This window comes from Podarcis tiliguerta, assembly GCF_965153285.1.
Source record: "Podarcis tiliguerta genome assembly, chromosome: 1".
NCBI lineage: Eukaryota > Metazoa > Chordata > Lepidosauria > Squamata > Lacertidae > Podarcis > Podarcis tiliguerta.
The window spans coordinates 5,539,846-5,567,654 of NC_139534.1; the positions used below are offsets into that span (position 1 = coordinate 5,539,846).

The window sequence follows — 27,809 nt, forward strand, 5'->3', positions numbered from 1 at the left end:
TTTGTTGTCTGATGTAGAGAGGTATATGTACTTTGGAGCATCCAAATTTTTTGCCAAGGCTTTACAAATTTGTGAAATAAAACTTAAAGGGAGAACGGGAAATGGTTTACCCTTTAAAGGTCGGGAAGTAGAAATATAAACCACTATTATTATCAGTATTCTTGTTATGGTTATTTTTAATGCATGTAATGGCTGCTCACTAAACACAGTAAATCAAACTGAACTGAATCTGTCGGAGGCAGTAAGAGTCTGAATATCTTTTGTTGGGAATGGCAGGTTGAAACAGTGCTGTTCTGCTTGCAAGCTTCCCTCCCATGGGCACTGAGAGAACAGGGTGGTGGGTGGGTGGGCCATTGACCTGACCCAGTAGACTCTTCTTCTATTCTTTTGAGCCCCTAATTCTTTTTACCAGATCATAGGGACTCCAAAACACCAGCACCTCTAGCTTTGTTAACCCCATCCACTCAACCACAGTTTCCAGAAACTGATGAAGAACAATACTGATTAGGTCGGGAAAAGAAAACTTATCACTCCATGAAATATTAGACAACAAGGATGTCTTCTGGACATCAGTGCTCCAATTTCAGCCGCCATGAGAGTGAAATTGGAGCACCGATGCCCCGATGAAAGGAAGTGGAATCTTGTTGTATGGCGACCACTGATACCGCCCACTATTGATTTTACCTGTTTTGTAACATCAACTTTTAATTATTTGTGTTTCTAAGTTATTGAGGTCAAGGTTTTATTTTGTAAATTAAGGAAGAAGAAGAAGGTTGGAAAATGTCACCTAGTAATTTTCTTCCGGTAATGGAAGCAGGAAACAACAAATACAAAGGTAAGTAGAGAAAGCATAGTTAGCGTAAATGTTGACTGTAAAATTTAATGCATGATATTCAGGCAAGTCTGTGGATCTAGAGTATACTCCATTTCTGGGTACAATCATGACAGCACAAAACCCTTTAGCATGTGCCTAATTCAACAAATGAAAATGTAGATTGAACATTCAAGCTTTAAGACATACCTAACGAGATAAATTTATGTGGGTTCTTTACCATAGGGCTTGTTTACCATAATATGTAAGCAAGACTTCAGAAATACAAATGAGGGGGGGAATATATATATATATTGATTTATGTTCTAAATATGCATCTGGGGATTTCAGAGCAGCTTAACAGGATATGGTATGGTGGATTTCTTCATCAAACAATTCCATTTGTCACGTAGACACGGTGGCAAGAGGAGGGTAGTGTTAATTTCTTGAGACCTAACTGAAAACAGATGTGTGCATATTTCAAGGAGTTGCCAGTATAGGAACTCCCACTCCACTGTTATAAAAACCGTACATATATGAGAGGAGGCCAGCACAACTTGTGATCTACCAACCCAAATATCAGGCAGCCCACCAGAAGCGTCATAAACCTCCATTTCTTGGGCCGGAAAAAAGAGCAGGTTGTCAAGAAGCTGAAAGGCCAGGGTAGGGCTGGAAGGCTGCATTTGGCTTTGTTATGAGTCACAGTTTCTATAAGACTATGCCGGGAGCTGGAAAATTGTTTGGTGGAACAAAGGAAGGCAGCTGGTGAATTTGCCTCTAGCTTAATTTTCCTGCTTGGGATGATTACATGTGGAAATACACTAATGTCCCCAAGCTTTTACTGTTTAATACAGATGGTGTGTGATACTTGAAGTGTTATCCTAAGTTAGTGTGGGTGTGGGAGTGTACACACACAGAGATATATACAGATGGGGGTTGTAAAAAGTGAAGTTAGAAGGAAATGAAATGCAGTAAAGATTGTGATAATTAAGTTTTTAGCAGAAGTAATTCATAGCTGTGTGAAACTGTTGAATTATGGTCAAAAGTTTTGGTGCTATCACATGTGTACTGACTGAGACAAAGAATTTTTAGCATTTTTTGCGATAACTGGCTTACTAATGCCATAATGTTAGCGTCTTGAAGAACTGTTTTGTGAATTGGACTTCTGGGGAGGAATCATGGTGGATTAGACGTCTCTTGTCAACACTCCATTGACAAAGATAATTATGTGGTGATTAATAACAGCCAAGCCATAAATCTTGGTTATCACATTATCTCTGGAGGAACAGAAAAAACGGAATCATAGAATCATAGAGTTGTAGAGTTAGAAGGGACCACAAGTGTCATCTAGTCCAACTCCCTGTAATGCAGGAATCTTTTGCCAAAAGTGGGGCTCAAACCCACAACCCTGAGATTAAGAGTCTCATGCTCTACAAACTGAGCTGTCCCAGACTTCTAGAGTCTATAACAGCTAAGAGGTGTTCCAACTGTGATAAATTTTCATTTTATTGTGTCCCAGTGGGGTAGCGTGGGTTGTCAGCACCCGGGGCAAGGCAAGTAATTTGCGCCCCCCCCCTCCCGCTGCACTGTCCCTCCCCCAGATAGTTCCTCTCTCTCTCTCCGCACCGCACGCCTGGCACCCTCCCCTCCACAGTGGGCGGCGACCCGGCGGCTCGGATCGGATTCGCACAGCCAGCACTGCAGTGAGAGAGAGTGAGTGAGCCAGGTAGGGGCAGAGAGCTGCGAATGCAAGCGCCCCCCCCCCCCGATGTTGCGCCCGGTGCGGCCGGCCCCCCCTGCACCCCCCACGCTATGCCACTGTTGTGTCCTATTTTTTGGCCTTCCAGTTTCTGCAGATGGTGGAAAGGGTCTGAATTGCCTGACAGACTTGAGCCCTGCAGAGAAACGGGGGGAAGTGCCAGGGCGAGGCACACCGAAAGCCCTGAGAGGGTGCTTAGGGTGTCAAGAGGTCCAGCAGCCCACAAAAGGGCTCTCCTGCAACCCCCAAACCCCAAATAATCATAAAATAATAATAAATAATAAAAGTGATGGCAAAACAATAACAATATTTTAAAAAACAAGGAATCCTGTCCATAGGATTATATTTGTAAAACAGATAAACATTTTGGGGGGAAGGGAAGAGAAGAAGAGAAAGGAATGTTGGAGCATTGGTATATTCTGTGTGTTTTGTGTTTTTATTACATTCCTTCTGAAATTCAAGTACTAAAACTAGATGACTTTGCAGATTTTTTGCAAGATACTGTCACAACTATGAACATATTTCACATTTATTTGAATAAAGGTTACCCTATACATACCTTACTAGTTATAATATGTGAACATTGTGACCTTAACCTTCTTACCATTCCTTCGAGGTAGAGTGAAGTCTTTGCTTGCCTTGTCCTTAGAGAAATGGTATCATTCATCTGGTTACATATAAGTACAATAAATAAGTTCTTTCTTTAAAAACCCAGTGTGGTCCATCAATGAATAACAAATAACTAGGTCCTAATGTCCATGTGAAAACATAACACTCCAAACTTGCTGACCCACCCAGAAAACTGTAAAAATCAAATAATCTATATAATGGTCATATTCCCCACAGGCTTAAAGTCCAAACTCTGGTAACCCTGATGGAAGTGTCTTTTTAACCACTACCTTTACTAATACTGCATGCCAGCTTTCTCAGCTTATATATCTCAGTGCATCCATCATATTATTTAAAAGCTTAAGAGCAACTTTTAAAAATTAATGCTTTTCAGCATAACCCATTTTGGTTGCATATGAGAAAAACTCACTAAATGTTTGTTTTAAGAACCTAGGAAGAGCCTCCTGTTCTCACAGTGGCTGAACAGTTGCAGTGAGGATCCGAGTGAATCCTCACAGGTCAAAGTGGCCATTCTGTAGACATGTTATTTCTGTAGAGCAAAGCCTCCAACTTGTATAGTATTTACAAATATATGCAACGTGAAGGTCTTTTGAGGGGTTCACAGCATTTATACCCCAAGAGGGTTCTGCTGCTTCCATAGCCGCAGCCTTGGATTCCAGCAGAAACTGGGCATGGTTCTGTCTCCCAGCTGCAGTTTCTCACTTCTAGTTTTCACCCACATCACACACACACACACCATTTCTCATCCAGCACAGAGCCACTTCCTTTGTTGCCTTACTGGCCTATACTTAGAGGGCCATTAACTCACCAGGAAGCTAGCCTGGGTATTCCAGGAATTACTGTATTTTTTGCTCTATAAGACTCACTTTTTCCCTCCTAAAAAGTAAGGGGAAATGTGTGTGCGTCTTATGGAGCGAATGCAGGCTGCGCAGCTATCCCAGAAGCCAGAACAGCAAGAGGGATTGCTGCTTTCACTGTGCAGCGATCCCTCTTGCTGTTCTGGCTTCTGAGATTCAGAATATATTTTTTTCTTGTTTTCCTCCTCCAAAAACTAGGTGCGTCTTGTGGTCTGGTGCGTCTTATAGAGCGAAAAATACGGTAAATCAGTTCTGGATCCAGGAATTAGAAGGGGGCTCGGGAATACAGCCGCCGCCACCCCCAGGGAAAAACTCATAACACTATCAACCTACCTGATTAAGTCACATATTTCACAAAACAGGGCAACCTTTGTGGGGGGGGGGAGGGGTAGTGCAGTATGGCCATGGTTGATTAATGCCTTTGCTGATCCAGATCAGTGACTCAGGAGAAACAAAGTAGATACCCAAACATATTTTGCCAGGACAAATTTGCCCTGCTGATTCCTGTGTTCAGCTCGCAATACTGGCATTTGGTGCCAGTCCTTCATTGTGCAGCTTAGAACATTACAGAAGAGGAAACATGGGAGAATCAGGAGAGGTGAGCTGGGCCTTTTAAGTAGTACTACGTTCTCCTCAATATTCTGGGCATAAAGCTTGGCCAAGGACAGTGGTGGGAACCTGATCATGCACTCTTGGAATCTTGCTCCAAGGTGATTGACAAGCATTCTCAAACCTCTTCTTTGTAGGCACACAGGGAATGAGCAGCAGTCTTCCTCATTTTATTCCAACAGCTTTGCAGGGATAGGCAGAATTAAATCATAATGGGGGAAATTATAATATACATCATAATAAGACAAAAAAAAACCCATGAAGAAGCATCTTCCATGCATGATATTTATAACTATAATATGCCCCAAGTCTCCTTTGAACTGAGATTCAAACAGGCCTTGTGCACTAGTATGTTGCTGGTGGTCTGCCTTCACCAAGAAGACAGATGTGTCATTCTTTTCCTCTTCTTATGGAGGAGTTAAAAAGGTTGTTAATTTCAGCTGCTCTGTTGTAGGGTTCTTTAAAAAAAATAATCTACTAATAATATAAATTATGAGTAGGTTTCATTAAAAGCCACAAACCTACATCAGAATAGCTGAAATTAAGCAATTTTATAACGTTATATTTGCTATGGACTATGTAAAAATCAGTCTAATACAATTGCAACTAAAAGTTGAAACTTAATCATTACAGACAATGTTGGTTTTCCATTTCAGAATATGATTTCATGCAGTAAACTTGATGAAGGCGGCAGTCCTTCTGCAATCCATGGGACTTACTCCTGAGTAGAGATGTATATGCATGCGGTGTAAAGATGCTAGGGCTTGTTACTGTTATCCAGTTGTCAGATAATAGCAATATAAACATCACTGTAGAGCTACTTTTAAAAAATATAAAACAAAGCGAAAACGCCACTCTCTTTTTTGCTCTTGGGTAATAGATGTTTGGCAAAACAGAGATGAGGGATGGAACTTCTCACAGGAATATGACCCTGAACTGATCAAGGAGGAAAAGAGGAAAGAAGTTGAAGAAGAGATCAGAATACAGGTGAACTTCCAATAGCAGACCACAAACACTGGCTGTTGCCAAAGAGAATTTCTAGTAAAAGCTTGTTAGGCATATTAATCGACGGACATCGGTCTGCCTTTCCCCAGTCACTCTGTGCTATGAAGTAGCTAAAGTATAGTCCTTTGATAGTTCCTTTGGTTAGAAACGGGGGCTCTTTTACAATGGAAAGTTGCTTTGAGACATTTGAATAAATGCCAACAACAGTAGTTACTTAGCATTTATATACCACTTTAGGACATTACATGCATTATCTCGGGTCTGATCTACACATGCAGTAGAATGAGGCGAGAATAAGATAATAGAGTTCTTAGGTGACAGAAGAGACTGTACCATAAATTTTCAGGTTGGGATCAGATTTTTAATGCTCTTCTATGTAATCAAAAAGAATTAGCAGGGAGAGTTGTGGGATAAAACTTTTCTATTTGATATGCCAGTTTTCATTTTGAATGTGAAGTATTTAAATCATAATCCCCCATCTCTAATCTCAAGTAGAGACTATGCCACCTCAGGAACCTTGATGCCCTCATTCTGCTAAATGTGTAGATCAGTACCGTATTTTTTGCCCCATGGGGCGCACCAGCCCATAGGGCGCACCTAGCTTTTTTTTGGGGGGGGGGATAAAGAAGAAAAAAATTATTCCCCCCCCCCCAGGCACGGGGCTGGGGGAGCCAGAGCTTCCCCCGACCCCAGAACAGGCTGCTATCCGCAAGCCTAGGGAGCCCGGCGGGAAGTCATGCACTCCGCTGTGCGCCCCAGGCTTCGGGCAGCGGGCTGCTATCCGCAAGCCTAGGGAGCCGTGCGGGAACTCCCGCGGGCTCCCCAGGCTTGCAGATAGCTTGCTGAAGCCTGGTGAGCGAGAGGGGTCGGTGCACACTGACCCCTCTTGCTCTCCAAGCTTCAGCGAAAGCCTGCATTCGCCCCATAGGACGCACACAGATTTCCCCTTCATTTTTGGAGGGGGAAAAGTGCGTCCTATGGGGCGAAAAATACGGTAATCTGCGCAACAAGGATTGCTTGCAGAAGCTGGATTTCCCCCTGGATTTCTAATGGGGATTAAGGGCGGGAGACTCTTGCTGCCTTAGTGGCTTGCCTAAGGCCACCTGCAGAGTAAGAGTGAAACTGTAGACTTCCCAGTTCACACCCTTAGCCACTAAACTTCACCAGCTCTTTTGCTATGCTTCCCAGGGTCCTCAGCACAATGTAGGATTGGAAGAGATCACTTCATTCCCCTCATGAATGCCGTAGTAGTATCTGAGGTGTTTAATCACCTCAACATAAAGCCTAGAACCTCTGGGCAGCAGCTGCCCTGCCCAGGAGACTCCATTAATTTCAGACCAGATATGGGCCCTGAATAATGTGAAGTCTCGGATGAAAAGAATTCATAAGGGATTGGTCAAATCTGATAAAAAATATGCTTAATTTTGCCATTAGCAGGCTTCCAGTTCCCGCCCTTCTGCCTCCTGATCTTGTAAGATTTTACACGCCCAATCTTACAGTACATAGCAAAAACAAATATATATATATACCAAAATTTGATAGTGCATGTTGTTCACCTATTTCCAGCACATGATTTGTGTTTTCTGGTTAAAGAGACTTTAGGAGTAAAAAACATGCCTTTCCAGACTCCCTGTATATATCTGTCCAAACAGGTTGATGAGCTAATGCGCCAGGAACTGAAGAATTTAAAGCTAGCTGTGGATAGAGAGATAGAGAGAAAAGGCCAAAAAGGCAAAAAAGGGAAGGTGAGTAGACGTTTATAGCTATATTAGAAGCAGAATTACTAATTAACTAGGAACCAGTGCAGGCACTGTTTTCTACAAGTTCCCAACAGAAATAACTGCTTGTGGTTTATATTGCTTCAAACAACAGTGAGATGTAGCCAAGAGTTTTTGTTGGCATATTGGATGTGGTTTGTCTGGAGCGAGACAAACCGCAAGGCCAGATTCAGATGTAATGGCAGAAGCAGGAAAGGAGCAACGTGTCTGTGATTTTTCCTGTGAGTACCTGCACACTTAGTCCTAGTTTTACTCAGGCTTCTGTGTGAACTGGACCTGTTTCTCAGCTGTCCATAGGGCAGAAATAAAGAGAGAGCTTTTCACATTCCTGTGAACTTTTATTCCTAATGTCTGCTATCTGTCTTCTCCTTCTCCATTTCTAGAGTTAGCTGTTCTCCAGAACAATTTCTGCTTGAAACAATAATACAAGTTTAATTCACCAAGTAGTTTATCTCAGAAAAAAAGAGTTAATTCAGTTTGTAATGAAGAGCTTTCTTCAACAAAAACATAACTCACAACAGTCCACAGGCTCATAAAACATTAGTTCCACTTTAAATGTTCAAATAAATGTCAGCTACTGGGAGCTGCTGCCAGCCTGAACCCAACACCTAAAGCAGTTTGAGTAAAATAGAATAATCTGCACTTACAATTTTCATATCCATGAAACAGCTGGTCAGCTTGGAAATACAGTGGTGCCTCGCAAGACGAAAAGAATCCGTTCCGCGAGTCTTTTCATCTTGCGGTTTTTTCGTCTTGCGAAGCAAGCCCATTAGCGGATTAGCAGATTAGCGCTGTTAGCGGTTTAGCGGCTATTAGCGGCTATTAAAGGCTTAAGGGATTAGCGGATTAGCTGCTAAAAGGCTATTAGCAGCTTAGTGCCTTAGAAAAAGGGGGTGGGGAGCGGAAAAAAACCCCCAGGAATCGCAAGACATTTTCGTCTTATGAAGCAAGCCCATAGAGAAATTCGTCCTGCGAAGCAACTCCAAAATGGAAAACCCTTTCGTCTAGCGGGTTTTCCGTCTTGCGAGGCATTCGTCTTGCGGGGCACCACTGTATACAGAATCTATGGATGTGCCAGGAGACCTTGAAAATAGTATGCCTTTGGGAATGCGGCAAGTTAAAGAAGGGAAATAAGCCTCAGCATGATGTGAATGGACCACTTAATAAAACAATAATTTAAAAAAAAAAATATTATTTATATGCTGCCCATCTGACTGGGTTGCCCAAGCCACTCTGGGCAGCTTCCAGCAAAACATAAAAACACAATAAAACATCAAATATTAAAAACTTCTGACAATGTGCGTGTGTGAAATGCCAGGAATTGAAGAGCATGGCTCTTTAAGTGCCAGAAGATGCTTCATAGATTTTGATACTTCATGGTTTTATCCATGCATATCTGCACATGCACTAGAGACAAGGCGCACTCACCCACTTACTTTGAGATGCAGCTTCAAGGGATCCTGCAGAAAGAGCCGATCCCTGCTAGCAACTTACAGATCAGGACAACAGCAGCAACTTACAGATGATAACAGCAGCAGCAGCAGCAGCAGCAAGGCATGATCAGAAGGCAAAAATAAAAATAGGAACAGACTAGGATAAGTGATTTACCATGGAGAAATAACAACTCTCTCTCTGTGTGTGTGTGTGTGTGTGTGTGTGTGCTTTATTGAAATGAAAGAAAAGTAGCAAACAGAAATTCGTCCAGAAAAATAAAAACTGTAGTTTTTACATCAAATCACAGCAAGTTCTTCTTTCATCTATAACGACTTCCCATCTACCACTTATTTCGTCAAGCGCACTATCCATTTTCCTTTGTTAATTTTCATTCACGACTTCTTATTCTGTTAAGTATTCACAGTATCACAGAAGGCATTCAAGGAAACAACAACAAAATAGAGGCCATCCCTTTTATAATAAAGCACTTGGGGTATGTGCAGTTCCGAAACATTTGTCCAGGTATCATATCATCAGGTGCAAGCAATTTTATATATATATATATATATATATATATATTTAAAGAAAGTAGGACATTTCAACAAATATAATTTAAAAAGGGCACACCTTATTTGTAAGAAACTCTTATTTAAATCAGTTCTCCTAAGATAAGTTTCTCTGTTCGTCAGGATTCAAAAATAGTATAAAATGGTAATTTAAACCTCAGAAAGCCGTGTAAAATGAAAGCATTCCATGCAAGTCCAGTATTTTGCTCTGGGGCAGCTTGATAGCAGGTTCCCTTTACAAGTGGAACTGGAAAGGAACAAAAACACAGGTGTCTTTCTGTATTTCATATTTGCCTTCTGCTTTCCATAAACAAGTTCATACTGAGCAGGGCTCCCGACAACGCCAGCTACACCAAGCCCTATTTCACTTAAACTTATAAAAGCAATATAATGAATATATCAAATTCATAAAAATAACACACAAAACAGTTCAATAGATTTTTTAAAAAAATGAATGATAGTAATATTAATTACTACCTAGCAAATTATCAATTAATTTACTAATCCAGTAGCATTGCATTAGACTAAATAAATAACATAAATAGCTCTCAGTGCAGCAACTGGACTGTGAAAAAGTTTCCCAACAGAGATGGCAAATAAAATAATTTCACTAGCCAGAACCTTCCCATATGAAACAGATTTGAAGGAAAGATCACTGATGTCTAATGATTGAAAATCATGTTGGATATAGCTAAGAGAGGACCACTTTGCAGGTGTCAGAAAACATGTCTATTTTGCTGGTGCAGCAAAAAATGGGGCAAAACTGGAAGACATTTAAGTAGGTGGTTAGGAGGGATTTGGGGACGCGGGTGGCGCTGTGGGTAAAACCTCAGTGCCTAGGACTTGCTGATCGCATGGTCGGCGGTTCGAATCCCTGCGGCAGGGTGAGCTCCCGTCCGGTCCCAGCTCCTGCCAGGCAGTTCGAAAGCACCCCTAAGTGCTAGTAGATAAATAGGTACTGCTTTATAGCGGGAAGGTAAACGGCGTTTCCGTGCGCTGCGCTGGTACTGGCTCGCCAGAGCAGCTTCGTCACGCTGGCCACGTGACCCGGAAGTGTCTTCGGACAGCGCTGGCTCTTGGCCTCTTAAGCGAGATGAGCACGCAACCCCAGAGTCGGTCACGACTGGCCCGTACAGGCAGGGGTACCTTTACTTTTACCTTTTAGAAAGGGCTTATTTCATTTTATATCCACATTTGGATTGACTTTGAAATAATCTGAGCAATTCCCGATTATTTTCTTAGGAGGTAGCTTGGTTTATTTCATTGTTGCATAGAGTTTGGGTTTCATGGACTTAGAATTTGAGACTTCAGTGAAGAATTCAAAACACACATATCCACCAGCACCTTGATTCCCCCCAGCAAAAAAGTGCGTGCATTCAACAGAAAAAGCCACGAAGAAAAAAATCAAAGATGCAAATAAAGAGGGCTGCTGCTAATTAACTGTTTTGATATGTTTTTGTGGTTTTCATTAAATGTGTTTCATTAAATTCATAAGGGGGTTAAAAGAGTTTCTCTCAAAAGGAAGTTTTTCTGTGGCATGAACTAGAGCACGTAGGAAAGCCACAAACAAAAATATTTTCTCAGTCTCTGCTTAGCACATGCCAATTTTTCCGTAAATCTTGATGTTAATTAGAAAGACTTTTCCCACAGTATACTGTATATAAAACTTCCAAATTACTCTAGTGGAGAAATTGCCTTAAGGAAGCTAACAGTTGGCCAATATGCTGAGCATATGCTCATTGTCTATGTAAGCAGAAATGATCTAATCTCCATGATGTGATCATTTTTAAATTAGGGAAAGATAATGGGCCAAAAGATAATAGACCCTAAAGAAAAGAAACAGGGATGGGGAAGAGGAAATTGGTGCATCTTCAGTGTCTTTGCGGTGCTAAACAAAGATGTATTGTGTTATGTATCCCATAAGAAGCTTTGATTACTAATACCAGATGCATGGATAAAAAATGTTACTGTAATATGTTGTTATATTTGTAAATCCAGTTTGATATTTGATGCACTTTCTGGTGATGCCCAAACCGCTTTAATGATAGAATCCGATGTTGCATCAGTAGAGCTTCTATTTATTGATTAACTGATACCTCAGACTGCCTCTGTGTCTGTCTGTCTGTCTGTGTGTGTGTGTGAGAGAGAGAGAGATCCCTTGCGTCATAAGATGTTCTGCAAGTATCCAAAATGTCTTGCTAATAAATGTGCATCTGTCTGATAACAGATGGTCATGTGATTCCTGTTGGGCCTTTCCAAGACAGGACTATGGGATCACCAAGTGAAACTGATACATGTCAGTGGTGGGTGGGGCTGGTGCCAAAACTGGATAGGACCCAAGGCAACTCCACACATCCATCCATTTACACACACAAGCACCCACCTCATTCATTGGCTTTCTCAGTCACTCATAACGCTCAGAATCATTGGCCATTGCAGGTCCCCTGCCTTCAATGAGTCAGTCACTTTCCTCAAATCAACAGCCTTTTAGTTATTACTGTTTTTTTTTAATTAAATCTATATAGTGCCCTTCATCTGAAGATCTCAGGGTGGTTCGCAAGATAAAAATACAGGATAAAAGCACAAATGAATAGTTAGAAGAAAAGCAAAACAATAACAATAACCCCCTTCCCACAAACACATTTATAAGGCGGTAGAATATTAGTCAGCCACAGGCCTGGTTGAAGAGGAACGTTCTCGCCTGGCGCCTAAAGATGTATAATGAAGCTTTTTAAGAAGTTGTTTGATAGCTCTATTGTTTCATGTTTTTCCAATCATTCCAGGAAGTGCTGTCATTGGGAATCTTGCCCCCACTGCCTCCTCCATCCGCTGCTTCACCAGTTCCTCAAAAATAGCTTTACACGCCCTTAGGCAGACACAGTTTTATTTTGTCTTCGACATTTTTAAGCCTAGCAGGAGAAAAAGAGGGGTGGTTGGGGAAGCCGTTGTGCCAGAGTCTCCAGCTGTCTCTTCCTGGAATGAATGAAATGCTGGTACAGTGGTGCCCCGCAAGACGAATGCCTCGCAAGACGGAAAACCCGCTAGATGAAAGGGTTTTCCGTTTTTCAATGCGCTTCGCAGGACGAATTCCCCTATGGGCTTGCTTCGCAAGACGAATTTTTTTTCCGCTCCCCACCCCCTTTTTCTAAGCCGCTAAACCGCTAATAGCCTTTTAGCAGCTAATCCGCTAATCCCTTAAGCCTTTAATAGCCGCTAATAGCCGCTAAACCGCTAATAGCGCTAAGCCGCTAATAGGGTTGCTTCGCAAGGCGAAAAAACCGCTAGACGAAGAGACTCACAGAACGAATTAATTTCGTCTTGCGAGGCACCACTGTAGTTGGGAGCCAGCATCAGGCTACCTGGGCCACTATAAGTGATCCTGGCAGGCTTTCACCTTTAACTCCTCCCCCCCAACTGCCCAAAAAGCAAGAAGGGCGCTGCAGAGGTGTGTGCTGCGATGTCTGGGTTGTATGTCACTCTACTGTTTCTGAATGTCACTGCTGTTACTCGGAGGAGGGCAGAGGTTGAGCCCAAAGGCTGTCAGGCCAGTGGAAAAGACTCTCAGGTCTGGCTCCTGCCTGTGGGCCACCAATTCCCTGCTGCCTTAACAATGTTCCAGGCAAAATCATGTAATACAGATGCCAGAGAGTTGATGTTGTGGCAAACCCCCTCTTAACTACTGCTCAGGTTTTGGTTTTTATGAAGAAGACTCTTCTAGGGAGAAGCTAAACAGATAAAAGGTTTTATTTTACAGAACAATTGGTAAAACAAAAGATGTGTTAGGAGATAGAATTCTTTCAAGAAACAGATAACTATCTGTCCTCTCTCTCTCTCTCTCTCTCTCTCTCTAATTTGGTGGCTGTTTCCTGCCAACCTAGCAGTTTGAAAGCACGTCAAAGTGCAAGTAGATAAATAGGTACTCCTCTGGCGGGAAGGTAAACGGTGTTTCTGTGCGCTGCTCTGGTTCGCCAGAAGCGGCTTAGTCATGCTGGCCACATGACCCGGAAGCTGTACGCCAGCTCCCTCGGCCAATAAAGCGAGATGAGCACCACAACCCCAGAGTCGGCCACGACTGGACCTAATGGTCAGGGGTCCCTTGACCTTGACCTTATAGGCTTCTCAAGGTGGTAAACACATAGCTTCTTCACAGTTATTTCACCTCCTTAAACTTAATTGTATAGTTGTTACATCTTAGGTCTTAACATTTGGATTCTGATACTTCTATAAATCACACTCCTGGGACTCCTCTGGTCGGATGACAGCGCCAGGGGATCACTACACCCCTCTTAAACAATGCCAGGTCCTCTTGTGGTTTCTCAGCATGGAAAGAGGTTTTAAGCTCTTGTCCTTTCTTTCAAGGCAAGGCCTGCTTGGTCTGCCAGCTGTGAGACTGGTAAGGGTGCTCTTCTCTGTTGAGCAGCACTTACACTGCCAGAAGCGGAGGGGACAGAAAAATGTGATAAATTTGAGGCCCACAGTGTCTCATAGGCTATACGGCACGTGCTGCTGAAATCTTTGTATGCCTCAATTAATGAGATTGATGCAGTGATTCACAAGTTGCAGCCCAGACCACACAAGTGTCCTGCAAGTGGGACCGAACTTCACCTTGAAAAATAGAATCATAGAATCATAGAATCATAGAGTTGGAAGAGACCACAAGGGCCATCGAGTCCAACCCCCTGCCAAGCAGGAAACACCATCAGAGCACTCCTGACATATGGTTGTCAAGCCTCTGCTTAAAGACCTCCAAAGAAGGAGACTCCACCACACTCCTTGGCAGCAAATTCCACTGTCGAACAGCTCTTACTGTCAGGAAGTTCTTCCTAATGTTTAGGTGGAATCTTCTTTCTTGTAGTTTGGATCCATTGCTCCGTGTCCGCTTCTCTGGAGCAGCAGAAAACAACCTTTCTCCCTCCTCTATGTGACATCCTTTTATATATTTGAACATGGCTATCATATCACCCCTTAACCTCCTCTTCTCCAGGCTAAACATGCCCAGCTCCCTTAGCCGTTCCTCATAAGGCATCGTTTCCATGAAGGTTGGAAACTGAAAATGAAGGCTGTGTGTTGGAGGATGCATCCAACATGTCTCCTCAAGAGGGAGGAGGACCATGTAACGTTGAAGAACATGGAAATAATCACAAGGAAATAATGACACACCAGGATTCCCTGGCCCAGCCCATGCTGCAGCTGGGCTGGAATTCCTCACCAGTGCGTAGCCAGAACAGTCCCATGTGAGCCACTGCAGACTGGGCAAAGGGGAGAGAATAAGGCTCAAGGGAAATGTTAAATGTTTTGGGAGTTGGTCAAGAAAATACAAGTACAGTGGTACCTTGGTTTAAGAATAGCTTAGTTTATGAACAACTTGGATTAAGAATGCTGCAAACCCGGAAGTAGGTGTTTTGGTTTGTGAACTTTGCCTTGGAATAAGAACATGTTTCGCTTCCTGCTGACTGTGTTCCATTTGTAAATTGCGTCCCCCGTTGCTATGGGAAAGCACGCCTTGGTATAAGAATGCTTTGGTTTAAGAACGGACTTCCGGAACGGATTAAGTTTGTAAACCAAGGTACAGCTGTATTTGAGTGTAGTTAAGTGTGCTTGCAATTTTCATCCAAGAACAAATTGCAAACACTAAAGTGAAGAAAGCATAAACAATGTGTATAATATATATATATGGGCAGGAGGAGTTAAATCACTAGAGGCCACTAAAACTATTCAGAATCTTGTGCTAACTTTTAGCTGGGTGTAGAAGTATTGCCTTTGCTAACTTTCTCCATTTATGATCCTTAGAAAAAGAAAAAAGGGAAAAAGGGTGGAAGGAAGAAAAAATCTAAGAAGGAGAAAGATCTGACTCCTGACAGGTAAAAATGCACCTGCTCCTCTGAGATTCACATTGACACATCTCTCTCTCTCTTTGCTTTGTTCAAACACAAAAGAGAGTCAAAGTTGGCATGCCTAAGCCTGAACCTGGTAGCTCCAATTCCTTAGCAATTATGGAGAATCTAACATAGAATTCTTTTAAAATGGGTAACATATAGAGAGAGATTTAGATAGGAAATGTCAACCACCAATTTGCAGAGAGTTCATTTTAGGTTATATGTACTGTGGACCTTAGTTCTGTGCATTTTCATCATATCTCTAATGGTTCTTTGAAGAATTGTCATTAAATTTTATTCCTTGTGGCAGGTGTAGGAACACCTGGTAGTTTCAGATTTGTATCAGATTTTCCATCTGTTTTTAACATCCCTGAAATAGGACACTAGCTAGTCCTTCTGTAATAATTGAACAAAGCAGCATTTATTCCCTATATAAAACAAATCATAAAGTATAATCCTTGATGCTGCCTTGTAGATTGCTGCCCATTGGGCTGACGGTAGGAAGCTTAGGGTAAATAGTGTTGCCGGCTGCTCTGGAAGCTCTTTGATGCCATATTGGTGGGGTGGACATTAAAAAACAAGCAAACAACAAATAGCTGTAGCTTTACTACCTTTGCCACTTACCTGACACTTCAAATCTAAATGTCTTTCGTTGTTTTTTATTTAGATTTTTCCAGACTACCACAAATAACATGACTAAACTCCATCTCCATGCAAAAGAGTTAATGCCATATTCATTGAGTGGCGGGGCTGCGGGGAGGCCACCCCACTCTCTGAACATTACTGACTACCATTTCCAATATTAAATACAGAATAGTGCCCCTATGATTCATTCACAAACAAGGCTGGCCCAAAACATTTTGGCACCTGAGGTGAACTGCACAATGGTACCTCTCCTGCCAGCAAAGAAGGGGTGGGTGAAGATTGACACCAGAAACAAGGCTGGGAGGGGACCAGCAGCTCCTCCTCTTCACCAAGAGGCCACTGTAGAGGTGGCATTGGGAGGGCTGCCAGGCAGCTGGATCTGACGCCCCTGTGGATCCTGCCACCTGAGGCGGTCACCTCACCTTGCCTCATGGGTGGGCTGGCCCTGTGTGGTATTATACCACTAACTAGGTCCAAGATAAGATCTGTGTACTACGAAGTTGCCTCCAGCATTTCAAAATACACGATCTTTTTCTTTCTTTTTAAAAAATACCTTCCTAAGAGCTGCTTGTTCACCCTGTTCTACTGACTTGCAGGAACTTTGCAATGATGTTGAACAGTGATGTTATGTTTCAAATAGCCTGGAGGTAGCAATGTGAGAGGACTTGTGTTGGGAAAATGTTTAAACTCCAAATTTCTATGAAATAATTTCATTATTGTATTGTTAGCGTTCCACAGTATTTCATAACTGCTAATAGATGGAAATTGCTGTTAATGTTACAATAAGTGTGCAAGTGTTTTCCCTAAAAATGAAAATGTACATTTTAGCCATATGCAGACATTGCAGATGCTTACACAAGGGTGTGTTTTTTAAGAGATTATTTGCATTTTTATCTGCAAATCTGGGTGTTAAATTATGTATCTCTTTGTAGGACCATTGATTCTCTCTACCAGGAGCTGGTAGAAGCACAGATATTAGTAAGAGCCAAGAAAGTGAAACTCTGCGATTATGTGGGTAAAGTATTAAGACAAGCCACGCCATTCATACCGATGTAGCTGGTTCCAGATATAAAAATTAATATAAGCTTAACTTCTGACTCAGTATGACAGTTGAAGCAGAGATCTTCAGGATTTAGTCTGTGATTTATAATCTTCATATTTTCTAATTCTGGTGCTTTGTCATTTCTACATCTGGCTGGCACCAAATACTAAATTAAACGATGCTTCCAATAGCATTTCCCTACCTGTGTTTTGAAGTTGTTTCTTGGGAAGCTGCAAAGGTCAGACTGTGCACTTCAGAGATGCCACAGGAACTGAGCACAATTCTAGTCTCATAGTTAAATCTGTTGCAAAGGCACTGGCACCAGCCATCTCCAGGCTGTTTCCCCTGACAGGCTTTTAAAACCTGGGCAGAGAAAAGTAACATCCACATCAGCCCTAAATATAGAAGAACGTAAGCATTTATTCAAACGCATAATTTAGACCAAGTTAAAAACATCTGATAGAGTATAAGTGGATTCCACTATGGTGCCCCTTCTCTGACTCGCTTTTATACTCTGCTCCAGTTATGCAAACCGCTTCGGGTCCTGATGTGCAAATCAGCCATCCAGCCTGCGTATGGGGGCAAAAGACCAACCGAACCATCCAGTAGCTGCTGCTTCCCTCTGAAGTTTCACTCGGGGTAGCCAGTGCTCATTACCCAAACCCTCCTGCAGTTTATCTGGTAAAGCAAATGATTAGTGGTTCTTGGGCTGAAACAATCTCAACATATGCTCAGACTTTTAATGGCGAACAGGTCTGGGTTGCTGGCATGGAGCTGGATATTCTATTAACTCTTGCGCCCCTCTGAAACAGGCTTCACAAGCCTGACCCTTTTCAGGATCTGCCTCATGGGTCAAATCTGAACAGGTAGGCAGGGATATCAGATGATGTCAGCGTCAAAATCCCTTGTGCTCCAATCTCCAAGGCAGCAAAAGATGGCAGCGTAGAACGTCCCTGTTCAGGGTTCCTTCCAACCAGCCAGAATACTCTTCTCCACCACCCGCACATAGTTTCCATTCCCCCTCCCAAACTACAGTCAGTATTCTATGCCCACTGTACATTGATGTGTGTGTGTGTGTTTCCTCTCCTTATGGTTTAGTCTTCTAAACATTGTTTGCACTTCCTCACACCTTGGTTTTTATCCAACCCCGCAAATACTTCCCTTTAGTACTCGGGTGGGGGAACCCTTTAAGCCTGATGGGCTAGATCTTGCCCACCCACTGAGGGCCAACTTTATCAGGTGGGCAGGACCACCTGCCTGTCAATCATCTGACATCAGGGAATTGTTCAAAGATGGTTGCTACACTCCAACCTCCTCTGAGCATACCTCAATCCTTTTAGCTGACAGTCAGCTGGTGGTTGCTTAGAGGGAGCCCCTTTGAAGTCTCAGCATAGGGGAAAATCTCCCTAGAACTGGAAGACTTTCCCCTCTGCAGAGAAAGCAGCTTGTATTCAAAGTGATGGGAGAAATGCTTTGAGTACGGATTGTGCTTTTGGGTGATACAAACATCAGCTTTAACAGAATGGATTTGCTATTGCCATATAAGATACCAGAAGCTGCCAAATTTGTCCAACACTAAAAAGATCTGCCAGCTTTACAAATCCTTAACAACCAATGGGCAACTAAACTGGTCATTTATGCCGTATTTTCAGCGTTCAAGGTGCCTCACACCCATTGCCGCACTCTCCTCACAGCAACCCTGCGTGGATGCTGGGGATAAGTATTTTCATAGGGAAGAGAGGAGGCTGAGAGTTAGTGACTTGTCTCCTCAGGCCAAGTGAGTTTGTAATTGAGATGAGACTTGAATTAACAACCTCCTGCATCACACCTCATTATCTTAGCCAGGGCACCAGCACTCTCTACTGTGGGCTTGTAAAGAAAACACCCACTTTTTCTATTTTTATGATTCAGTCTTATTTAATTTACTGTTTGATAAATTTGCATTTATCAAAGGCACATAAAGGTTTCAAAAGCAAAACATTTAAAATATGTTCATGTAAATAAATACTAGGGGACCCAGGTGGCGCTGTGGGTAAAAGCCTCAGCACCTAGGGCTTGCCGATCGAAAGGTTGGCGGTTCGAATCCCTGCGGCGGGGTGCGCTCCCGTCGTTCGGTCCCAGTGCCTGCCAACCTAGCAGTTCGAAAGCACTCCCGGGTGCAAGTAGATAAATAGGGACCGCTTACTAGCGGGAAGGTAAACGGCGTTTCCGTGTGCGGCTCTGGCTCGCCAGAGCAGCTTCGTCATGCTGGCCACGTGACCCGGAAGTGTCTGCAGACAGCGCTGGCTCCCGGCCTATAGAGTGAGATGAGCGCACAACCCTAGAGTCTGTCAAGACTGGCCCGTATGGGCAGGGGTACCTTTACCTTTACCTTTTAAATAAATACTAGCAATAAAAAGTTTGCATAAATGTATGCCGTCAGTACAGATTATGCTTCTACTGATGGTGATGATAAATGGTACTCTTAAGACATTTCTCCTCACCGCATGTCAGTCCTTCTTAACCCTGTGATTATATGTCCATGGGTTACATACTCTGGTGTCTCAGCGGCTAGAATCCACGTTTCCATGCTGAATGACTCAGCTAGCAAGGAGAGCCACTGTGGTCCCAGAGACAGCACACTGGATGCCAGCTGCATTTAGAGACCTGTCAAGCGCACCCACAATCAAGCCCTTGTTCTTTACCTATAAAATTGGAATACTGTTAACCTATCTCACATCAGTGCTGGAAGGATTCAATCTATTTAGTTTGTCCATGAATTCTACCCACTGTGCAGTTGTCATTTTTATGTACTTGCCGATTGATGGTATACTTGTGAAATAATTTACACATTTGTAGAAAAATAGCATGAGGGTCAAAATTCAAGATCACATTCATTTAAATTGCTGGCTGAATATTTCCACTTCTATTTTTATTTTGTATTCATGTTGGGGGATGCCTTCCAAAACCATATTAATAACTATTAGAACTCATAGATTCCAAAACCATATTAATAACTATTAGAACTCATAGATTTAAATCTGTTATGGCTTAACAGGATGCTAAACTTGTACTCCCTGGCAGTTTCTAATGTCCGGAGTTACACATTTTGTAATAATACAGTATCACCTATGAAGAAGCCTTTGTCTCTTCCCTGTAGGTGAGTACAGCTATCTGGGGTCTACCCTTCGGCAGAAAGACATAGAACCAATGCCCTCTCTCACAGATGTCAGGCAGCTCATCGCTCTGTATGGCATATTGCCATTAGGTAAGATCACAGGAGAAACCATGCCTTGCTTCCTGTCAGCCTCATATACTTTTACTAGCTATGACAGTGCTTGATTGATTTTGGTTGAAAGCATTCTGCAGAATTCTTTTTCAATTAAGTATTCTGAACTGATACAGTATGGTTTTAATAGCATACTTAAAAGGGGAGCGTGGTTGCTGTGTGCTTGACATGCCGTTTCGTTGCCATTTCTTGTTTGCATGTTAACAGTTTGGGAGCTGTAGCACATAAAGGAAGTCACCTGGGAAAGGTAATAGCTAATACAAGCTCCAGTGATTATAAATTTAATCAAGTTAGGGAAAAGGCTAAGGTTGCAATTTACCTTTTACAAGCCAGCTAATGTGTGTTGCTGTTGAACAATGGAAGCGTTTCTGGAATTAGTCAGCTCATTTCATATATTGGAGAAAGTGCTTTTAATTGTTCTTGCCTTCTAAAACTCTAGAAATTAATAACCAAACATGTATGTTTTCTTAAATGTACTATCTGCATAGTATATTGTTCCAATATGATAAGTATAAACCTTTACTCCGGGAGGGGGGGAGGCTTTTCCTTAGGCTGCAGTAGAGCTCCTGTCACTTTTCTGAACATGATCCAGTCAATTTCACAGAAAGAACATCCTATCACACCTCCAAACTGGGACAGTTTGCAGATTTTCAGAACAAATCCATGTTAGCAGTAGGGATGGAAGGATCTGTCAATTTCGGTTTCTCATTTTTCCAATCTAGAATTCTGCAAGATTTTTGCAATTTAAAAAAAATGTGAAGAGTAGTCAGCATTTTTGTGTGAATTTCTCCCAATAAACAGGTTTTTGTTTGCAGTTTCTCCCAATATAATACTTGTTGTATATAATTTCCATGAATATAATCATCTTTAGGCACATTTCCCCCTAATATATGCATTTTCCTAAACATAGTTTGGATGGAGAACTGCATCACAACATTCAGATAAGTGTGTGTTTCGAAGGATGGCTGTGTTTTTGTTCTCAGATTATATCGCAAACTGCTAATTTGTAAATTCAGCTTTAAATACCACATTGGCCCAAATATAAGCCACACTTTCCCCACAAATTCTGACCATGAACAGTTAAAGTGCTGCTTATATTCGCGACCTTGCCAAAATTGGCTTTTAGATTGGCGGTGAGGCGGCACACTGTTACGGGGAGCCATTGAACTGGTCTGTGGCAGCGCCACTGGTGGATTTGGCGGAGCCTGACTGCAGCGCTGGGACCACGTGGGCTCCAGGCACACTGCAGAAGCCTTTCAGCTGTGAGGCAGCGTTCCCCAAGCTGAGCAGCGGCTGCAGCCCACGCAAAGTCTCCTACACACTGCAATCTCTAGTCAGCTGTGAGACAGTTCCTTTACAGCTGGGCAGCGGGTGTTTTCCGGTTACTGTATTTGGCAGCAGACGACCGCATGGGCTTTGGTGGTGAGAGTGTGCTTGTTTGGGACGAGTGCTTGTTGAGCCCCTTTTCATTCCCCCCTCCCTGTGCAAGCTTTGTGTGTGTGTTCCTCGTTGTGTAATTGCGCTTCGTTGGGCGGGTGCCTTTCGGAATTCCCCCCTCTCCAATTTTAAGGGAGAGGCTTATATTTAGGAATTGTCTTTTTTTTCTTTTTCCTCCTTGAATTTTAAAGGTGTGGCTTATATTCGGGTGCGGCTTATTATTCGGGCCAATACGGTATGAACTGAACTGAATTCTCTCACCTCACAAGCCATGGCCAGAAAAGGTGTGAGAACAATTAGAAACTCCCAAATAGCAAGACTGCAATCCAGTCAGAGTTACACACTTGGAAATCTTGTTGATTTCAATAGGATAGTTAAGTACTTGCTCTTTTACTGAAATCATTGGGGCCTACAAGTACATAACTTGCCAAGTGTTTTGCCATACTGAATTTCTGCAGATGCATTACTAGATACACTATTTGTAGAAGGGCGGGTGGATTTTCTTATCTTTGTCTGTTTTCTAAATGATTTAGTTTCCTGCTTGGCAGGAAAACTATTTGTTTCCTGCTTGGCAGGGCGTTGGACTCGATGGCCCTTGTGGTCTATTCCAACTCTATGATTCTAGAAGCAAGAGTTGTTTTTAAAAGTTTATTGGTGATATCTACTCAGAACTACATCTTATTGAATTCAATGGGACATACTCCCAGGAAAGCGGAGTTTGGTCAGAGTAGACCCATTAAAGTCAATTGACTTCAATTACTTAAACCCATAAATTTCAGTATGACTATTTGGAATTGCCTCTAGGAGACGACTCCATATTTTACTTGTTCCGTTTGTAATTATTATAGCTCTTATCCTGTTGTATTGTGAAAAACTTTAATAAAGATCTTGTTGGGGGCGAAATGAGTCTATTCAGAGTATGTCTAATGTTAAACATCTCCCTACATGTTCCAGCTGCTGACCTGAAAACAAAAGCTCTTGGTTTGGCACTGTCAAGTCTTCCCCAAAACCACTAATGCCTGGGTCAGCACTTGGGAATCACATGGTGGAATACTGGAATGACTACATATGTACCTATTCATCGTCATATTGTTCCCATTTCACCTTCATAGGTTCTCAGTCTGTACATGAGAAAGCACCTCTGGTGAAAGCCTTGCTTTTGGCTGGACCCGAAGGAGTCGGGAAAAAGATGCTTATTCATGCTCTCTGCACGGAAACGGGAGCCAATCTCTTCAATTTATCTGCAGCTAATATTGCTGGCAAATACCCTGGCAAGGCTGGTCTGCAAATGATGCTTCACATAGTGTTTAAGGTAGGAACACAAAAGATCCTCTCATTTTAATTTTTTCCTGCAAATTTATATAAAACTGTATTTTAGTTGTACAGTAAGTATTCTATTCCATATGCTAATACAGTGGTGCCTCGCAAGACGAAAAGAATCCGTTCCGGGAGTCTTTTCGTCTTGCGGTTTTTTCGTCTTGCGAAGCAAGCCCATTGACGGAGTAGCGCTATTAGCGCTATTGACATTTTAAGGGCTAAAAACGGCTTTTTAAGGCTTAGGGGATTAGCGGTTTTGCTGCTAAAATGCTTTTAGCAGCTTAGCGATTCAGAATAAGGGGTTTTGGAGCGGGGAAAAACCCCGAAAATTTTCGTCTTGTGAAGCAAGCCCATAGGGGAATTCATCTTGTGAAGCGCCTCTGCAGACGGAAAACCCTTTCGTCTTGCGGGTTTTCCGTCTTGCGAGGCATTCGTCTTGCGGGGCACCACTGTAGGTGATTTATTGTGTATCTCATTTTGATTCATTGTTATAATAATACAATAATACATTAGGGAAGTTTTAATGTTTGAATCTTTATTCTGTTTTTAGTCCTCTGTGGGGAGCCACCCAGAGTGGCTGGGGAAACCCAGCCAGATGGGCGGGGTATAAATAAAAAAATTGTTGTTGTTGTTGTTGTTGTAAATAAAATTGTAAGGCAGGCCCCACAAATAACCCAGAGATGCATTTTAAATAAAAGCACACATTCTACTCTTGTAAAAACACGCTGATTCCTGGACCGTCCGCGGGTCGGATTGAGAAGGCGATTGGGCCAGATCCAGCCCCCAGGCCTTAGTTTGCCGACCCATGGACTAATCCTTCACTAGTAACCCCAGTTCTAGCAGAGAGTGTTAAATTGCTTACCAACTTAAAGTTTCAAACATGACAGAGCACATGACACACTTGGGAAGTAAATAATAAGAATTCTACTAACATTTTAATCATTCTTTTTAACTGCCTATTTGTTAGCAACATCTTTTTTGTACAGTGGTACCTCGGGTTACCTCCTGCCAACCAAGCAGTTCGAAAGCACATCAAAGTGAAAGTAGATAAATAGGTACCGCTCCGGCAGGAAGGTAAACAGCGTTTCCGTGCGCTGCTCTGGTTCGCCAGAAGCGGCTTCGTCATGCTGGCCACATGACCCGGAAGCTGTCTGCAGACAAATGCCGGCTCCCGTGGCCTATAGAGCGAGATGAGCGCCGCAACCCCAGAGTCGGTCACGACTGGACCTAATGGTCAGGGGTCCCTTTACCCTTTACCTTTACCTCAGGTTACAGATGCTTCAGTTACAGACTCCGCTAACCCAGAAATAGTACCTTGGGTTAAGAACTTTGCTTCAGGATGAGAACAGAAATTATGCGGTGGCAGCGGGAGGCCCCATTAGCTAAAGTGGTGCTTCAGGTTAAGAACAGTTTCAGGTTAAGAACGGACCTCCAGAACGAATTAAGTTCTTAACCCGAGGTTAACCTGTGCGTCAGAAACAATGCTCAGTCTCAATGAGATGGAAAATCTGTGATGGATGCTCCTACATACGAAAGAAATCATTAATATCCTACACATAGAAGAACAGCATTTCAGGAATGAATGTCCTGGTATAGTCTTCTCCCTAACATATAGCTTTCACTGTTGTTGGTTATTTTTTGAAAAGAGGAACATCATGTCAGATGCAGGTGTACCACTTTAGTGATAGCTAGATGTCAGTGTCTGGCACCTAGTTGTTGGCATCCATCCGTCTCATTTGACTATTCTTGATTCCAGTTCTTGTGTGTAGCCAAGAACTGGAAGACTCGTTCTTGCAGTGCATAATCCAACTATGGATCTCCCTCCCGCAGCAGACAGTGATGGCCACCAGCTTTGATGGCTGGCTTTCAAAGGGGATTAGACAAGTCCATGGAGAAGAGGACTCTCAGTAGCTACTAGCCATGATGGACGGCTTTGCTCTACTTTCACAGTCAGGGGCAGCCATGCTTCTGAATACCAGTTGCTGAAAGTCACAGGAGGGGCGGGGGGCTCTTGTGCTCAGGTTCTACTCTGTGTTTGGCCACTGTGAGATCAGGATGCTGGCCTAGATGGGTTGTTAGCCTGATCCATCAAGCTCTTCTTAAGTTCTTACTCATCTGAATGTGGTCTACATAGCAAATGCTCCCATACTGGCAGTTAAAATACAGATTTGGGGCTTGATAACTAGAACTCAGAAAGACCCAAGTGTAGTCCCTTCTCATATTTTATAATTATAATACCACTTGCTAATTGCCAAGTATTATTTTAGAACTCACAGTGATGGTGAGGTAACTAAGATATTCCATTTACCAATTGCTATGAAAAATTAAGAGATTTTACTCAAATTTATTCCCAGGAGCAGAGATTCACCATTAGGCAGCTTCTTTGTCCATAAAGCCACTGGCTGGTGGTTATTATAACATTAGAGAATCTTAAGTCATTAAACTTGTTGTTGCTGTTTAGTCGTTTAGTTGTGTCTGATTCTTCATGACCCCCTGGACCAGAGCACACCAGGCACTCCTGTCTTCCACTGCCTCCCGCAGTTTGGTCAAACTCATGCTGGTAGCTTCGAGAACACTGTCCAACCATCTTGTCCTCTGTCGTCCCCTTCTCCTTGTGCCCTCCATCTTTCCCAACATCAGAGTCTTTTCCGGGGAGTCTTCTCTTCTCATGAGGTGACCAAAAGTATTGGAGCCTCAGCTTCAGGATCTATCCTTCCAGTGAGCACTCAGGGCTGATTTCCTTCAGAATGGATCAGTTTGATCTTCTTGCAGTCCCTGGGACTCTCAAGAGTCTCCTCCAGCACCATAATTCAAAAGCATCAATTCTTCGGGGATCAGCCTTTCTTATGGTCCAGCTCTCACTTCCTGGGAAAACCATAGCTTTAACTATATGGACCTTTGTTGGCAAGGTGATGTCTCTGCTTTTTAAGATGCTGTCTAGGTTTGTCATTGCTTTTCTCCCAAGAAGCAGGCGTCTTTTTATTTTGTGACTGCTGTCGCATTTGCAGTGATCATAGAGCCCACGTCATTAAACTAATATGCTTCAAATGTAGAATATCTGAATATTTATTTTCATAATTTTTTTTGTAAATATTGTTCAAAGCTACGAGCTTTGTGAAAAAACAAGTAAGGAGGCTCACCTGGTGCCTTTGTTACATTAGTCTAGGCGCCAGGCAAAAACATTCCTCTTCTCCCACCCCTTTGGCTATTTAAGCAGTCCTTTTAAATTGTGTGAGGAGGGTTTATACTTTGTTAACTATGTTGTGTAATTTTGTGTTTTTATATTGTAAACTGCCCTGTGAGCTTCGGATGAAGGGTGAGCAACCAACCCCTAAGCTGAACTGATAGGCTTTCTAAATAAAAATGATGGGCATGTGAAGCTGATGGAATTAGATGGGGGAAACAAGGAGGCCCAGAGCTTCGTCCTCAACTCCGTGTTTGCATCAGGGGCCTCTGGTGGAAGAGGGGAGCTCTGTGGCAAAGCAAGGCAGAACTCACGCTGGGTGCAAGGCAGACTGAGACAAGGCAAGCGCGAGAAGGGTCTGGGCTGATCTCAGGGCTCAGGCTGTTTTCTAGGAACACAGAGCTCCAATGTTGCGTTAGCAAGGAACAAATGTGACCCCTGCCAGCCCTGTATAGCAGCCACAGCTGCATCTAATGGTTAGCACCACCTGTACTGAAAGGTGCTAAAGGGACTCAGCCCTCTCCAGCAGTCTCCTAGAGTGGCAGAGCAGGGGAGACTCTAGCCTCACAGGTTCTTCAGTAGAGTCCAAGGGTAGTAGATATGCTGGGTCCAGGGGTAAACCCGGGAAATGGTCCAGGACCAGTCCAGAATCTGAAGGTTCTGCTAGGAGTCAGTCCGACAGGGTCAAGGCAGGACACGAGGCAGGAAACCAGGCAAGGACAGGTACAGGATCTCAGACAGGATCTAGCATACAGCAATGTTGCTCCCGCAACCTGGGGTGGGGTCCGACAGCCTTTTATCTTTGTCGGGGTAGCGGCCGGTCCTGATCCCCCAGCGACTCACCTCCCTGTTTCGCCCAAAGGTGAGCACTCCTCCTGCGAGTACTCAGGTCTCTCCTTCTCTCAGACCTTAGTCTCTGCAGCTCGGGAGACGTTGGTGGGTTACTAGACCCAGGGGCCGCCTCAATCCAACTGGTAGTGGAGCAGCTGTAAGTGATGGCCCAGCTGAAGGCAACGAGGTCATCTCCGCATCTGGAGCCAGGGCAGGCTCAGGCCCTGACTCTGCCCAGCTGGTGTTTGTTGCAGGGGAACCTGTGCAGACTGGGACTGGCCCTAGACTTGGTACAGATGATGCCTGAGGCAATGGATCCAGTGCAGACTGAGTCTCCTCTGGGTCCGAATTTCGGCCCGAGTCCCAAGCCATCACAGTAGAGCCACACCATCTGGGAGAGGGATGCTGGTCTCACAGGTGTGTCAGGTAACAGCGTTTCTGCTTGCCCCACCCCTTCCGAATTGGGAGTCCTCAGCTCCATCACCTGAAGAGGATTTGCATTCCTGGTTCCCCACAGAAACCTCTGCCCTCCCACCATTGCAGATTAGGACTTAAAATTGCCCAGAATTTGCTTTTGAAACTTTCCAAAGCAGTTAGTGAGCAATACTGTGGCTGCTGTTCAAGAACTAATAGAATCACAGTATTGTAGAGTTTGAGGGAACCATGGGGGTCACTGAGTCCAACTGTCAAGGTGGTGTCTCCCCTTCACATTAACACCCCGGCACAGTCAGCTTGGTATTTACAGACTTTATTACATATG

General features: G+C 43.2%; 1 protein-coding gene across 1 annotated transcript in view; it reads left to right on the plus strand.

Annotated features, from left to right (window-relative positions):
- Positions 1-27,809, plus strand: part of DRC11 (dynein regulatory complex subunit 11) — an 85,254-nt gene that overhangs the window by 45,479 nt on the left and 11,966 nt on the right. Inside the window, exons 9-15 of the mRNA XM_083403223.1 lie at positions 760-835; positions 5,547-5,653; positions 7,324-7,416; positions 15,240-15,310; positions 16,903-16,985; positions 20,152-20,259; positions 22,830-23,029. Of these exons, the coding sequence (XP_083259349.1) occupies positions 760-835; positions 5,547-5,653; positions 7,324-7,416; positions 15,240-15,310; positions 16,903-16,985; positions 20,152-20,259; positions 22,830-23,029 (738 nt within the window). The remainder of the gene's footprint in view (positions 1-759; positions 836-5,546; positions 5,654-7,323; positions 7,417-15,239; positions 15,311-16,902; positions 16,986-20,151; positions 20,260-22,829; positions 23,030-27,809) is intronic.